Below are 14,715 nucleotides of genomic sequence, written 5' to 3'. Positions count from 1 at the left end.
ATAACTAGTTTTGCAGAACATTTTTCATGTGCTTATTTACGACTTGCATATCTATTTGTGAAATGTTCAAATCTTTTCTCAGTTTTTAATTAGATGATTCATTTACCTATATTAAGTTAGGTGAGTTTTAAAATATATTTTCGATTCAAATGCTGTGTTAGGTGTAGAATTTATCACTGTCTTCTCCAAATCTATAACTTACAATTTCATTCTCTTAAAAATGTCTTTGGAAAGGTAGATTTTTAAATTTTTATTTTATTTTATTTTTTGAGACAGAGTCTTGCTACATTGCCCAGGCTGAACTCCTAGGCTGAAGAGATCCACCTGCCTCAACCTCATGAGTAGCTGGGACTACAGACATGTATCACTGTGCGTGGGAATATACGATTCTTTTTAGCATTATTTGTTGAAAAGCCTAACATTTCTTCACCAAATTGCCTTTACATCTTTGTCAAGAATCTGTTGTCAGTATATACATGAGCTGGACTCCGTACTGTTTATCTTTCTTGTTTTCTTGTTTATCTTTTATCTAGTTATCTTTATGCCAATACCACATTGTATTACTTGATTCCTGCACCTTTATAAGACTTGAAATCAGATAGTGTTATTTCTCCAGTTTTGTTCGTCTTTTAGAAACCTGTTTTGGCAACTTTGGATCATTCACAGTTTCATATGGATTTGAGAATCAGTCAACTTCAACCTAACTGCCTGATGAGAATTTGATTGGGATTGTGTTGACTCTATAGGTCAATTTGGGGAGAATTAATAACAATATTGAGTCTTCCAACCCATGTATATAGTATGTCTCTCCAATTACTTACGTTGTTTTTTATTTCTCCTGCCATTGTTTTGTAGTTTTCAGTGTACAGGTCTTTAACATCTTTTGTCAGATTTCTCCCTAAGTATGTTATATTTACAAATGGTGTCATTTTCCTAATTTTAATTTTCAGTTGTTTGTCTCTATCACATAGGAAGACAGTTGGTTTTCATATATTGATATATCCTGCAATCTTTCTGGATTCACTAGATCTAGTAGACCCCATCATTTTTAAAAATAGCTTTGCTGAGATATAATTCATGCAGCCATCCACACTATCCACTTTTAGAGTTTTCACTATCCTTGAAGCAAACTGATACTCACCAGCAGTCACTCCCTGCTCCTCTCCTCTCATAGCCCCTGGCAATCACTGATCTGTTTTCTGTCCCCTAGTTTTGCCTTATCAGAATAAATGGAATTATTCTGGCTTCTTCCACATGACACACTGTAAAGGCTTATCCACATTGTAGCATGAATAAGTACTTCATTGCTCTTTATGACTGAATAATATTTTCCATTATGTGGATATATATCACATCTTGTTTATTTATCAGCCGATGAATATTTATTTAGGTAGTTCCCACTTATTAACAATGATTGTTAACACTGCTATGAACACTGTGGTGATTCCATCATTTTTAAAACTGTTTGTTATAACAATATTATTTTTGTAAAAAGGGAAAATGGTGAAACAAAGCTTAGAGAAGAATGATTAAAGGGTCCACCAAGAATGGTTTAAGAGTCAGATTTGATAGGGTAAAGGAAAGGCAGGGAGCAGGACAGAGGTAAGCACAAGGTTTAAAGCCTTAGTGGTACTAGAAATTGGGAAACGGTGGGGGTATTCATTAATTCGTTTCCATATGACAATGATATATGATGTGACTTGAAGTGAAAATGTTTCACTAGATAACCATAACATAAGTGGAAGACTAAAGCTGAAAATATAGGCTTAGAAATTAGTATAGTGGTGCTGTTAAAGCCAAGGGAACTGGTTTTCTGCTAAGCACAAACAGGAGTTTAAGCAAGATATGCCCTCCATTCCATCTCCAATCTGATTCACAGGGCAGGGTCCTGCTGTGTTTAAGGGCATGTTTTCAACAATTCATTGCATTTGTGTGCATATTGTGATAGACTTTAACGTGACTACAAACTGTGGATTTTAGAAAAAATAAATGCCTTACCCTATATTCACATGATTATATCCTTAAAGATACAGTGGGAGTAGGGGAAAAAAACGGTAAAAGCTCCTATTAAGTCTTATCTGACCAAATGCCAACAAGCAATACATCTTGGGGGTATTTGTCAAGTCAGAGCTTTCATCAAAGACAGATAAGACATCTAAAGCTAGAGTCAACTGGATTTGCATAAACCGTTTAAAGATTCTGTTTAGGAATAGTGAAATATTATAGAACTTAGAAACTTTCATTTTGTGAGATGTCTACGGGAAGATAATTTTAGAGGTTATTTTTATTTCCTTGGGGAAACAAGAAAGATTAGCAAGCTCTGTAGTGCTGCAGACTCATTAAATACCAGCTCACATCTCCATCAGTAAAAGCTAAGTTCTTTAAGTAGTGGAATATTCTCTTTGAGCAAAGGTATCAGACAAACCATTTGTCTAGAACTCACAGTTGCACAAGCGTACAGTCCCTCAGGACAGGGGCAGCAAAGTACTAATTGAAGGTCATTCACCACGTGCTCAGAGGAGAAAGTATGATCATGTCCAGATTAGTCTATTAACTGCTTCCACATCCACAAATGCTCATTGTTGAGAGTAGATTCCGCTTTTGAAACAAAGGTTTAAGCACCATACAGGGAAAAATGGATTGGTTTGGCTATAGAAAGTTTAAAACTTTTAAGATCCTGTTCACACAGGAAAAGACAAAACTACCTGTATCTCTATCTGTGTAGGTGCACATACAAGACAAGGGCTGGGAAGGGGGAGTTGAAGAGGGCATGCTTTCACTTGCCAGAGTTCTAAGACTAGACAAGAACATATTTACCTACTGTGGGTATGCCCTGCCCACCCCAGAACCTCAGAATGTGACCTTACCTAATAAAAACAGGGTCTTTACAGAGGTGATGCAGTTACAATAAGGTCATTATGGTGGGCCCTAATCCAGCATCACTGAAGTCCTTAAAAGGGGGACTTTGGGGCCAGGCATAGTGGCTCATACCTGTAATCCCAGCACCTTGGGGGGCCAAGGTGGGTGGATCGTGAAGTCAGGAGTTCAAGAACAGCCTGGCCAACATGGTGAAACCCCATCTCTACTAAAAATACAAGAATTAGCCAGGCGTGGTGGTGGGCGCCTGTAATCCCAGCTACTCGGGAAGCTGAGGCAGTAGAATCTCTTGAACCTGGGAGGCAGAAGTTGCACTGAGCGGAGATGGTGCCACTGCACTCCAGCCTGCGTGACAGAGTGAGACTCAGTCTCAAAAAATAATGATAAATAAAGCTTACACCAGCCCTTCAAATTGTAAGTAAGCACTTTGGATATCTGTGGCAGTGTTGAAAGGTAATTTGCCATTTTGGACTATGATGGAAAGGAAATAACACCTGGTAGAAAGCTTGTAGACAGGAACCCTGTTTCTGTAAAGGGGTCCTACCTATGTAATATGTCTTAGAAAAGGTTTCAGTGCTACTCAAGAGTATGTCACTGGGCTGGGTGTGGTGGCTCACACCTGTAATCCCAGCACTTTGGGAGGTCAAGGTGGGCAGATCACTTAAGGTCAGGCGTTCAAGACTTGCCTGGCCACATGGTGAAACCCCATCTCTACTAAAAATATGAAAATTATACCGGGCTTGGTGGCAGGTGCCTGTAGTCCCAGCTACTCAGGAGGCTGAGGCAAGAGAATCACTTGAACCATGAAGGAGAGGTTGCAGTGAGCCGAGATCGTGCCATTGCACTCCAGCCTGGGCGACAGGGTGAGACTCCACCTCAAAAAAAAAAAGTACATCACTGACCAAAGAGTATATGATTGTTTGTTTGTTTTTGAGACAGGGTCTTGCCCTGCTGCTCAGGCTGGAGTACAGTGGTGTGATCATAACTCATTGCAGCCTTGAACTCTTAGGCCCAAATGATCCTCCTGCCTTAGCCTCCTGAGTAGTCGGTACTCTGGGTGCACCATTGTGCCTGGCTAGTTTTTAAAATTTTTTTATAGTGACCAGGTCTTGCTGTGTTGCCCCGGCTGGTTTCAAACTCCTGGCTTCAAGTGATCCTCCCACAGCCTCCTGAAGTGCTGGGATTATAGGCATAAACCACTGTGCCCTGCTGTATGTGATTAATACATCATATTTTTATGATTTTTTTGCTTTCACTTAGCAATGAGTCAAGCACTGTCTTGGGTACTGGATACACCATGGGATGCAAACCAAGTTCCTTGCCCTCACGGAGATTTTTCTCTGCTGTTAGAGATGGACATAAACAAATAGTCACAAAAATAAATGTAAATCTGCAAGTTACAATGAGAAGGAAAATAGCAGGGTACTGTAAAAAAGAGAGGATCTTAGACTAGGGAGGCTGATGGCAGACAAAGATGGGGACAGATCTTTTGAGGTAGGAGCTAAAGACTTCTGTTTCACATTTCAGTAGTAGCTTTGATTCATTATGTCCTCAGGGTGCTTGAGCGTTTAGCCTTTATTGATAATGTTGTTGGGAGGAAAGACTTATTTTCTCACCCATTGCTAAGTTCATGGCAGAGGCACCCATAACAAAAGGCCAATCAACAAGATAAAAGCATTCAAATTTATTAAATATAGGTTGACATGTCATGAAAGCCTTCATATTGAAATGAAGACCCAAAGCAACAGGGAAACCTGGGTATTTTTGTGCTACATTTGATGAAGCATAGGCAGTTGTAGAGAAGTATGACTGGAGAGGGTTTGGACTGGTGATACTAAACTGGGGGTCTTAGCAAGGCCCTTTTATTCAGGTTCTTCTCTGTGTCCCTGTGTCTTCTGAGCTAAGGATGTTCCTTCCCTGCAGGTATAGGGAGGGTGCATCTCAAATGAGGGTCTTGCTTTAGGGGAGAAGGGGAGAGGGAGTGAAAGTGACCTTCCTGCTTCTGCTGTTTTCTCAAATGCCAGGGTGCCAGATTTTGGGGTTGTATGTCCTGAACCCCATTAGTGTGCTCTTCTAAGCTCATCCATAATGTCAAGGTGACTTCAGGGGTGTCACATGGTGCTGAGGCTTCCACCCGTTGAGTGAAACACGGTTTCCTAATTTGCTGCTCCAGTAGGCAGAGGAGGGAAAGATGCCCGGACATGCAGCCCAGCTCCTTTTTGGCTTCTCATCATTCCTTGAATCAGTGAAGAAGTGACACGATGAAGGCAGAGGGTTTCTCAGCAGAATAGAATTGCGTGGGGTCAGAGCAGGCAGAGGGAAATGGTAAAGGCATCTGGCTCTGCTTTTCAGAGACTTTATCTTCCCCACTATTGCATCAAAATGTCCAGTTTTCTATGCTGTAATCCCCTGAGAAAGAAATTCTTTGTAAGAAAACTTGCCTTCCATGAGGAAAAAATAGAAGTATCTTTGGGCAAGATCCTGATTCGATTAAATGGATTCTGATCCACAAATAGGCACTGAGAATCCAGCATGCCCCGGCACTATGGGGGACCAACATCCTCCCACATGTACCTCACCATGGCCTTGTGAAGTGGGTGTCATCATGCTCCATTTACAGACATGGAGACTGGCCTTTAGTGTCAGAGTATAGGTTGATATGTTTCATCCAAGAATATTTTCATCCAAGAATGATACAGAGAGCCATCAAACCTCCCTCTTCCGCAAGTTCAGCTAAAATGAGTTGACCTAGACATCATCTCATTGCATTTAATAAGCAGGATTGAACTGGGAGCAAATTCAGGTTGTCTTTGCACCTTAAAAACAAGTGTCTAGATCTAGAACTGGGATAGATACTAAATTAAATCAACCTTTGTGATAACAAAGTTAGTCCTCTTCAGAGTCAGTTAGCACTCAGCTTCACCATATCCTGGAACCCCTGCTCCCACCCCCTGCCTCAGATTCTTATGTGATAACACCACCAGACTAACACAAAAAGCTTTATCTTATAATTACCTCAAAATTATAGACCTCTGGAATATGAACACTTTAGATAGTACAGATGAACATCTGTTCTGCTGATGTTTGTATGTGAAATGAATGAGATGAAAGGAGGAATGATTAAGCCTATGATGGGTTTTTTTAACAGGACTTTTAAAAGGCCATTGAATCCCAGATATTTTAATTTCAATTTTTCTTTTTAAATTCATCCATCTGATATGCTCTGTAAGACATAATATTCATTTATTAAATATGTATACTGTTCCTTGTCACAAAAGGCATATGAAAAGGCTTACAATAAATGGCACTATTCCCACCTCAGGAAGCAGGGAGGATCGAGAAGGGCATGGACAATAAACGCCGTGATAGAGGACTGCCCTGTAGCATGTGGCGGTTAGGTAGGGGGATTCCTAACACAGATTGGGGACGGGGAGCGGGTAGTGCAGAGAGATTCCTTGGAGGAACAAATTACACAAAACTCATCAACACAGTTTTGTGTATTTTACATTTTTTCCTGTTTGCCTTTGGACCCAGCATCTGTCCTTAGGAGGCCAATCACAATTTTAGGTGGGGCTCAGTCACAGTTGCTCTTCCATTTAGCCAACTGCATGCCTGATCCTTTTCTTCTTCTTAATACAGGGTCTCACTTTGTCATGCAGGCTGGAGTGCAGTGGCATCATCATGACACTGCAGCCTCCAACTCCTGAGTTCAAGTGATCCTCCTGCCTCAGCCTCCCTAGTAGCTGGGACTACAAGCATGCACCACCACACTTGGCTGAATTTTTTTTTTTTGTAGAAACAGGGTCTTGCTGTATGGCCTAGGCTTGTCTAAAACTCTGCCTCAAGTAGTCTTCCCAAAGCACTAGGATTACAGGCAAGAGCCACCACGCACACCTTGATCTTCAAAAAGAAGATTCTTAGGTTTGTCTTCTGTGACTTCAGACCATTCCTTAAACTTATTTCAGAAACTTATTCTTATGTGTCTGTTGAACTGTGCTGCCCCCCCCAAGAGTTCCACTGTGCAGCTGTGATTAAGTCCATCTGCACACCCACCAGGTTTACAGATGCCCTGCCACACTGTCAGCATGATGGATGGGCCTGCATTAGGTGGCTGCAGTGGGGGAAGCAGAAAAGCAGCTCAGAGCATTGTCAGCTGTTCTGCCTACAGTCAAAGTCCATGTTACAGTAATTGCCATTTTCTTTTGTGTATCTGGTTGACATATGGAAAAGGGCAGACTATAAAGTGCTCATGAAATTTTCCTTAGCTCTCCTCTCCAGTGTGGTTACTCAGTGCAGGGCTTATATGCTTTCTGGGTCCATTAGCCCTGAGTTTTAACTTGGGTGGATTTCTGTTTATTGCAACCAAAGGGCCTTGAGTAAAAGAAATACTGAAAGCACAAATTTATACTACATCTTTTTATCTGACCGTCAGTCAATGATTCAGTTCTCCAAGATAAACTTTAATTTCTGAAATTCTGTTTCACTGAGTCTGATAGACGTTTTCTGTGCTTGCTGAATTAATAAAGTCACCGAGAGAATGAGTGAATAAAACAACTAAGGTGAATTACCCCTCCCAATTCCTCTGCCTCTAATTTCATCAAGGGACTTTTGTTTCTATTTAGAAGCTGGCATTTCTCTTATTCATTCAAAAAGTGAATACATAACTAGAGACTGCTGTGTTCCAGGCATGGTTAATAGATGTAGGAATGTAAAGATAAGGAGGACATGGACCTTGCCCTCCAGGAGCTCATGCTTTAGTGGGGTAGACTGACAAATAAAGCAGAGATTACAGTACAGGAAATGCAGTTTAAAGGTAACATTGGGTACCATGGAAACAGAAGTGCAGCACCTGATCAGCCTTTGGAAGAGCTCTTGGAGGTCATCAGGCAATCAAGGAAGGCTCCCTGTAGGAGGCAGCACCAGAAATGAGTTTGGAAGGATGAGTAAGAGTGAGCCAGAGGGAAAAACCGAAGGGTGTTTTCTGTGTACATGGCCTCATCTGAGCAAAAATAGGAGGGTGAAGACTGTTTGGTTCTTTCATGCCAAAATGTAAAGTAAGTTTTGTTCCCCAAAAATATGTCAGAATAAAGAGAGTTGCCTTATATGTAGAGTTTTAAAAATCTTTTATATTATGGGCTACTCTCTGATTTACTTTATTTTGAATGACAAAGTAAGAAACAATAGCCCGACACTACCTCTGTCACTGTTAGTTGGTATGCCTATGGAGGTCATCTTAAAAGGAAGCAAAGAAATTTAGTACAGATTTAGTTAAGTATTGGCGGGGGGTGGGAGGGATGACTTCACAATTGCAAATCTTGAATATCATTTCCAATAAGCCTTTTAAATATCACTCGAAAATGAAATAGAATTAGTGGTTACTTTGTGGAGATCATGAGTATACAGCCACAGGATGAACGGAAAAATAAAACTGTCCTTATTTTAAGCAAATGTGTATTTGTGGCTGGAGATAAAATTTCCAGTGATAGCATCATATACAGATGAAAAAAATGTTCCCAGTTTCACAATAAAAGAGTAAAGCTATTTTCGCTTCCTTTGCCTCTTCCAAATCCCCTAAATAATAAAAAGAACAAGAAACAGGCATGCAAGCTTCAATGACACTGGGGGCCATGTGTAGCCCGGAACGAGGATTTATGAAGCCTGAACAGTGGTGTGGGAATGGCAAGAGAATGGTAAGTTCAAACCTACGTTGCTGCAAGGATGAGCAGCTGAAGAACCCCTGAAAAGCTCAGAAATAAAGATGTCAGGGGCCACAGGAAGCAGAGGTGATGGGAGGTCAAGGACAGGGATTTTAGGGGAAAAATCCATCCATGGAGAACTTGAACCCCACTTTCCGACTCCCATTCCAGACTGATAGGGAACTAAGCCTCTTCTGCCGCCACATAAAACCAGAAGTTTATTCTCTGGAGAAACAAAACCAGAGGACCACCGGGCTCTGAGATGGCAGGCGAGGGAGGGTGGGAGCGAGGACCCTATGTGAAAACAAGGGAGTTCATGGAACACTTCACAGGGACTGTGAGCAGCCTGGGGCACCAGGTAAGGAGTTGAGGGATGCACCCCTAGAGCACATGAATCACCCCAGAGAAAAGCCTATAGATACTGCCATTTGAGAGTCCTGAATTTGGAGAAGATTCTAATGTCCCCTACTTTCTATTTTTCCCCTTATCCTTTTTACTAATAGAACTTCCCCAAGTTTTGGCAAAGAATGTGGATACCTGGGTAGAGTCTGCATGTCCCAGATTTCCCTACAGCAGCTGTGTCCACCAGCTAAATTCTTATCATGGTGTGAGCAGTTTCTGCTTCACTCTCTTAACTCGGCTTGTCCTTGCTTCTCTCTCGCTCCCTTCAGGAGTAAGATGTGGATGTGGTGCCCGTGAGGAAGATTCAAACATAGAGCAAGATCAGGGCCGTAGGAGATGGTGATCAACCAAAGATCAAGGCCTTAGGGGACGGGGGACAACAAAATAGAAAGAATAGAAAGAGCCACAGCATCCACTTGTCTTGTGTCACTTGTCAACATAAGGAATGTTAGCAGAGAGAGAAATGAACTCCGAACTTGTCTGAGTCACTGTATATTGGAGCCTCTTTTTGGTATCAACTTAGTCTATAAACTAATATACTATGTTATAAAACAAAACACCTGGCTTTTTGCTCAAATACTGTGTTACAGTTTTCTCCAAAATAGCATATTATCCAATGTAAAGTAGCATTGGATTTTGTAAATGGCTCTCTCTTTTTTCTTTTTCTTCTTAATTTTTGTGGATACATAGTAGGTGTATATATTTATGGGGTACATAAGATGTTTTGTCATAGGGGTACATAAGTCACCCTATTGACATAAGGGTACATGGGTGTGAAATAAGCATCATAAAGAATGGGGTACCCATCCCCTCAAGCATTTATCCTTTGAGTTGCAAACAATCCATTTACGCTCTTTAAGTTATTTAAAAATGTGCAATTAAGGTATTGACTATAGTCACCCTAGTCTAATAGTAGGTCTTATTCATTCTTTCTGGGGTTTTTTTGTGCCAATTAATCATCCCCCTCTCCCCGCAAGCCCCTTGCTACTCTTCCTGCCTCTGGTAACCATTCTTCTACTCTCTCTGTCCATGAGTTCAAAGATAGTATATATTTAAATTGACCAAAAAGTCCTCCAAAGACTTCTTCTTTTTCTTTTTTGCTAAGTGACAGGAGGATTGTCTTACTGGGAAAATGGGAGACTACCTGAGATTCAGGACCACCTTATATAGGTTTATCATCTAACGTTCTGGGAATTTGAGAAATTTCTGAAGGCAGAAGTATAGGGTGTAAAATAGAGAGTAGCCCTGGCTCCCATCAAAATTTACATAATGGAAGTTCTCTAAAGCCAGGAGGGTGGTTCATATGCTGGCAGTGATGTTATGGGCCTGATAATGATTCCCAGATTTTTGGTGTGAGCACCTGGATGACTTATGGTATCATTTTGTGAAGTAATCATACGGTGTTACGTGTTTAGGAAAGTACATCGTGAGTTTGGTTTTAAACTTACTGAGATACCTACGGACATCCAAGTAGAGGTCCAGGCTATAGATCTAAAGCTTATATTGGCTTTTGATATAGATTTTTTTTTCTTTGTTGCTAAAATTCAGCCAGTGTGTATCAGGCTGAATTTTAGCAACAAAGAAAAACTGTCTGTATCAGTTGGTAAAATTCTGAAATACTCTGCATTTATTGGTAAATGGTCATTTCCTTCAGACCCCCAAATGCCTCCCATGCCCCCCACACTAGCTGTTCTAACCCTTCTTGACATACCCCCATACCACCCTGCAGTCCATGACAAAAGGGTTAATACCTGGCCCACAAGTGGGCCGCCAGGACTCTGCCCAGCCCTGTGGCTGTCCTGTGTGCTCTGTTTGTTAAGGTTTTAAATATAACTTCTGCTCACAAATCATGAAAGTGGAACACATTTCCCACATAGCCATGTGCTTAGTATGTTTCACAATCTTCCATAAATCCTGTCTGAAGCTGCCCTTCCAATCTGATTGATCTCTCTCATAAGTGCCCTCTGCTGCAGGCAGTGTTAATTACCAACTGCCCTCTGATTCCCTGCATTTTCTCACCTTCATTTCTTTGTGCTCATTTCTCAAACTTTTCCCTGATTTTCAAACATTGTGTTTTATTCATCCTTCAAGGCCAATCATTTTCCCTTCTACAGGTAATTCGCCTTCATCTAGAAATAATAATTCCATCCTTGAAATAACCACCCCTTCTCATAGAGCATATCACTCTCTATCTTATTTAATATATTAGGAACCCATTACATTGTCTTAGTATTTTCTGTAAAGTCTTTCTCATATTGGATAGATAATAAATAATTGTTGAATGAATGCAAGTATGAATCTAAATCAGAAGACTGCCTACCAGTTACCGTTGGTCTATAGTTGCTAGCAATTTTACCCCATCTTAAGACTGTCTAATCTCAGAATCCCTGAAAATCTCCCTGGCTCTGATGCCTCTACTATCTTTTGTCCCATGCCAAAAAAAAAAAAAAAAAAAAAAAAAACTAAACTAAACAACAATGGCCAAAACCAAGCATATGCAGGAATGTTGACTGGTTTTCTGTACGAAAGCCTTTGGTACTTCAGTTGTATTTTGGTCATCTCTACTTAATGCAAAATGGCAAAAGTGATTTTCCATTTCCTGCACTGGCTTAATTAATCTTCCAGAAATGCTGGAGCAGAGCTTTTTTAAGGAGCATTGCACCATTTGCTCTGCTGCTGCAAATCAAGCTCCTATTGTAACACTGGTGGCATAGGATGAGTCATTGCTTTGGCTAGGACAAAGTGATTCCTAGTCAGATACAAGAGCAGAATACCTAATGGTACCTTAGTACCTATATTCTGTCCCAGACACTCTGTCTCTTATTGCCCTTCATTGAAGTAAAGGAAAAATCAAACTTTCAATGTTTGGGTGAGGTAGCAAATAATTTGTGCTCAAGGTCATTGGCATGTAAACAGATTTTATTTTCCTTGCAAACATTGAATTGCTTTTTCTCTCTTCTTTTACATAAGATTCAAGCAAAACGTAGACTGTGTTACGTATTGTGCCTAGTCTGTTTTGTCAAGAAGCAATGTCTGCATTTGTCCTAGGCAGATACCGATGGGGAGGAAGATGGGCAGGAGTCATTGTCCACAGCCTGAACAGTAACTAAGTCTGTGATTTCGAGCCCCAACCTGCTGGCCTGAGCTCTCAGCCAGCTCTCATGAGCTGAGTGTGCTTCTCAGCCAGTCTTTGTCAGATGTGGGGGAAGAGGCACTTCCTTGAGTTGCCATTTTTCTATCCTCTGAAAGTAAAAAATGCTGAGACTAAAGCATCTCAAATCTGTCCTCTCGTCTACCTTCCTTTTTCATTGATATCTTTTAATGGAAAGATTACATCTTCACGTGGGGCCTTAGGTGAAAGGTGATGGCAAGTTAGGTTACTTGATGTGTCTGTAACTGCAGGGTCGGGAGGGATGCATGCACAGCCACAGGGCGGGCAGTTGAGCTGCTTGGCACAGGGGTTCTCAGAGCAACTGTCAAGAGCAGAATCCTGGGTTGGATCCCCCATTGGCTGTTTTCTCCTTACTGGAATTAGAACCGTGTCCAAAGCCAACCCAATAGTACCTGCACTCACCTGACTCATACCGTAGGAGCTTTTTATCATAACATACCAAGTGCCCTACTGAGCTTCTACATGGAGCACGCTCACTCTCATGGTGTGGTGTCTCTGAGCGGAGCTAACTTACCAGATGGAAGAATCTCATGTTTGATCAGGAAACTGTAGGCTTCAGTCAGCCCAGAAGGTAAGTGTATGGAATGTAAAGGCCCTGTACTTGCCCTCTGAAATTGGGAAATGGGGGAAGAAACTGGCATCTGTTGTCACCCTAATGATATCACGGAATGGCTTCCAGCTTCCTGCCTCCATGGCAGCAGTTTTCTATGACATGAATCTCCCAACACTGTTATTATTAGTAATATTTAGGTACTGGTATTAGTGCTAGTACTGGTATGGCTAGTACTAAGAGTCAGTACCTGGGTACTGGTATTAGGACTTAGATATTCAAAAAAGTTCGAGTACATTCATAGTTAGCCCTCTGTAAGTCATTCTCTCCTGTACTTTTATAAGCTTTGTTAAATGTGAGAGAAAGAGTTGTGATATTGCTAGGAAAAAGGAGTTGCAAATAATCCAAGCTTTGTGCTCTGTGATCATCCTCTGTGATGGGACTGGGGGAGAAGCAAGGCTGAAACCCACTGTGGCACAAGACCGTTTTGCACATGACACCCTCTCCTTCTGCCATTTATGCTAAGAGTTGGAGCCCAGGGGTAGACTGTATCTTTTGAAGCTCTTGAGTCTCTCTTGCTAGATCAGTCCTACGCAGTAAAGGAGTATTCTCCTGATAGTCTTTTCTTGTCCTGGCTTTATTTCTTGTGTTAGGAGTAATTGATAATATGCTAGCTACTTTTCCAGCTGCGTGATTGGCAATGGTTGAGTGGCAGCTGATAATAACTCAGGAATCTAAAGAAAAGTCCACTTTGGCTTTCAGAGTTACATAAAGGATCTCTGCCTTCCTCTCCTCCAGTAGTTGGCAGCCTTCCAATTAATAAGTAAGAAAGGAAAAACTCACATAGAGAATCCTATTGTGAGCCAGGCATGGGGGCTCACGCCTGTAAGCCCAACACTTTGGGAGGCCGAGGCAGGTGGATCACCTGAGGTCAGGAGTTTGAGACCAACGTGGCAAAGGGTGAAGTCCCGTCTTTGCTCAAAATACAAAAATTAGCTGGGTATAGTGGTGTGTGGCTATAATCCCAGCTACTTGGAAGGCTGAGACAGGAGAATCACATGAACTTGGGAGGCAGAGGTGCAGTGAGCCAAGATTGTGCCACTGTGCTCCAGCCTGGGCAACAGAGTGAGACTGTCTTAAAGGGGGAGAGAGAGAGAGAGAATGAATCCTATTGTGAAGCCTAGGCGTGGATTTTCATGGGATGCGTTATACTTACAGCACTCCACAGTATTTTATCAAGATAAATAACTTGAGAGAGTGAATTCGAAGAGGCTGAGGATTCTGTATGGTATATACCCAAGGAAATGAATAAAACATCACAGCAGCACCAGGATGTGGAATGAATCTTTCCAGTGGTGGGGCTGTGGGATCCCATTAGAGAATACTCAGCTTATCAATCCAATACAGGCTCTTCTTACAGACAAACTAGGAGCATTATTTGTTTCCCACTGAAGAATCAGGAGCATTGCAAAGAATAGCTCAGTGCAATTTGTTTTTAGAGAGCTTCCTTCGTTCAAATGGTTGGAAACTATTTCTCAAAATAATTTGTTCTGATTCAGAGCTGACATCTTACTATGGATAAATCCACATTTGAGGGACCGGGTGTTGCTCATACCTAGAAGACTCTGTGTTTTAAAGTTTTAGTATTTAATCTGCTCACTTTTGGTGAGCAAGAACTAAAACTCAGTCAGCTAAGTATTTATTAGGTGCCTACTTTGCTTCTCCCATATTTAGGTAGGTCATACGCATAGATTTTTTTTTAATTAAAATGCAATCAAGGCTCAATACATTATTTATAGGCAATAAATTTTATCGGAATACCAGGCACCTGCCTTGGCATTTATCTTTCAGAGATTGTAAAAAGCCTCCATCTCCACAGAGACCCCTTGGAGTATTTTGGAAGAAGAAAGATGCCTCCTGAGCCTATGTATTTGCTCTTTACCCCAGAGCCTTGTACCACACCTGCCGAGTTTTGGCCATTATTAGGAGATAGTTTGGTTTCTGGCCATCTTAGAAAA

At 41.3% G+C, this 14,715-nt stretch overlaps 1 protein-coding gene across 13 annotated transcripts in view; it reads left to right on the top strand.

Moving 5' to 3' along the window:
• The window catches only part of CRACD (capping protein inhibiting regulator of actin dynamics), a 297,618-nt gene that overhangs the window by 190,677 nt on the left and 92,226 nt on the right, over positions 1-14,715 (top strand). For 3 of the 13 annotated variants that reach the window (XM_078367200.1, XM_078367191.1, XM_035293656.3), the window contains exon 1: positions 12,509-12,718. The exons of the other annotated variants lie outside the window; for them this stretch is intronic. Coding sequence is in view for 2 of the 3 variants with exons in the window: in XM_078367191.1 (XP_078223317.1) it covers positions 12,678-12,718 (41 nt within the window). In the remaining variant the exon portion in view is untranslated. Of the gene's footprint in view, positions 1-12,508; positions 12,719-14,715 lie in introns of those variants that run through there. 13 annotated transcript variants of the gene reach the window in all.

Source organism: Callithrix jacchus, chromosome 3 (assembly GCF_049354715.1).
Source record: "Callithrix jacchus isolate 240 chromosome 3, calJac240_pri, whole genome shotgun sequence".
Lineage (NCBI taxonomy): Eukaryota > Metazoa > Chordata > Mammalia > Primates > Cebidae > Callithrix > Callithrix jacchus.
This window is presented reverse-complemented; position numbering and strand designations above follow the sequence as displayed.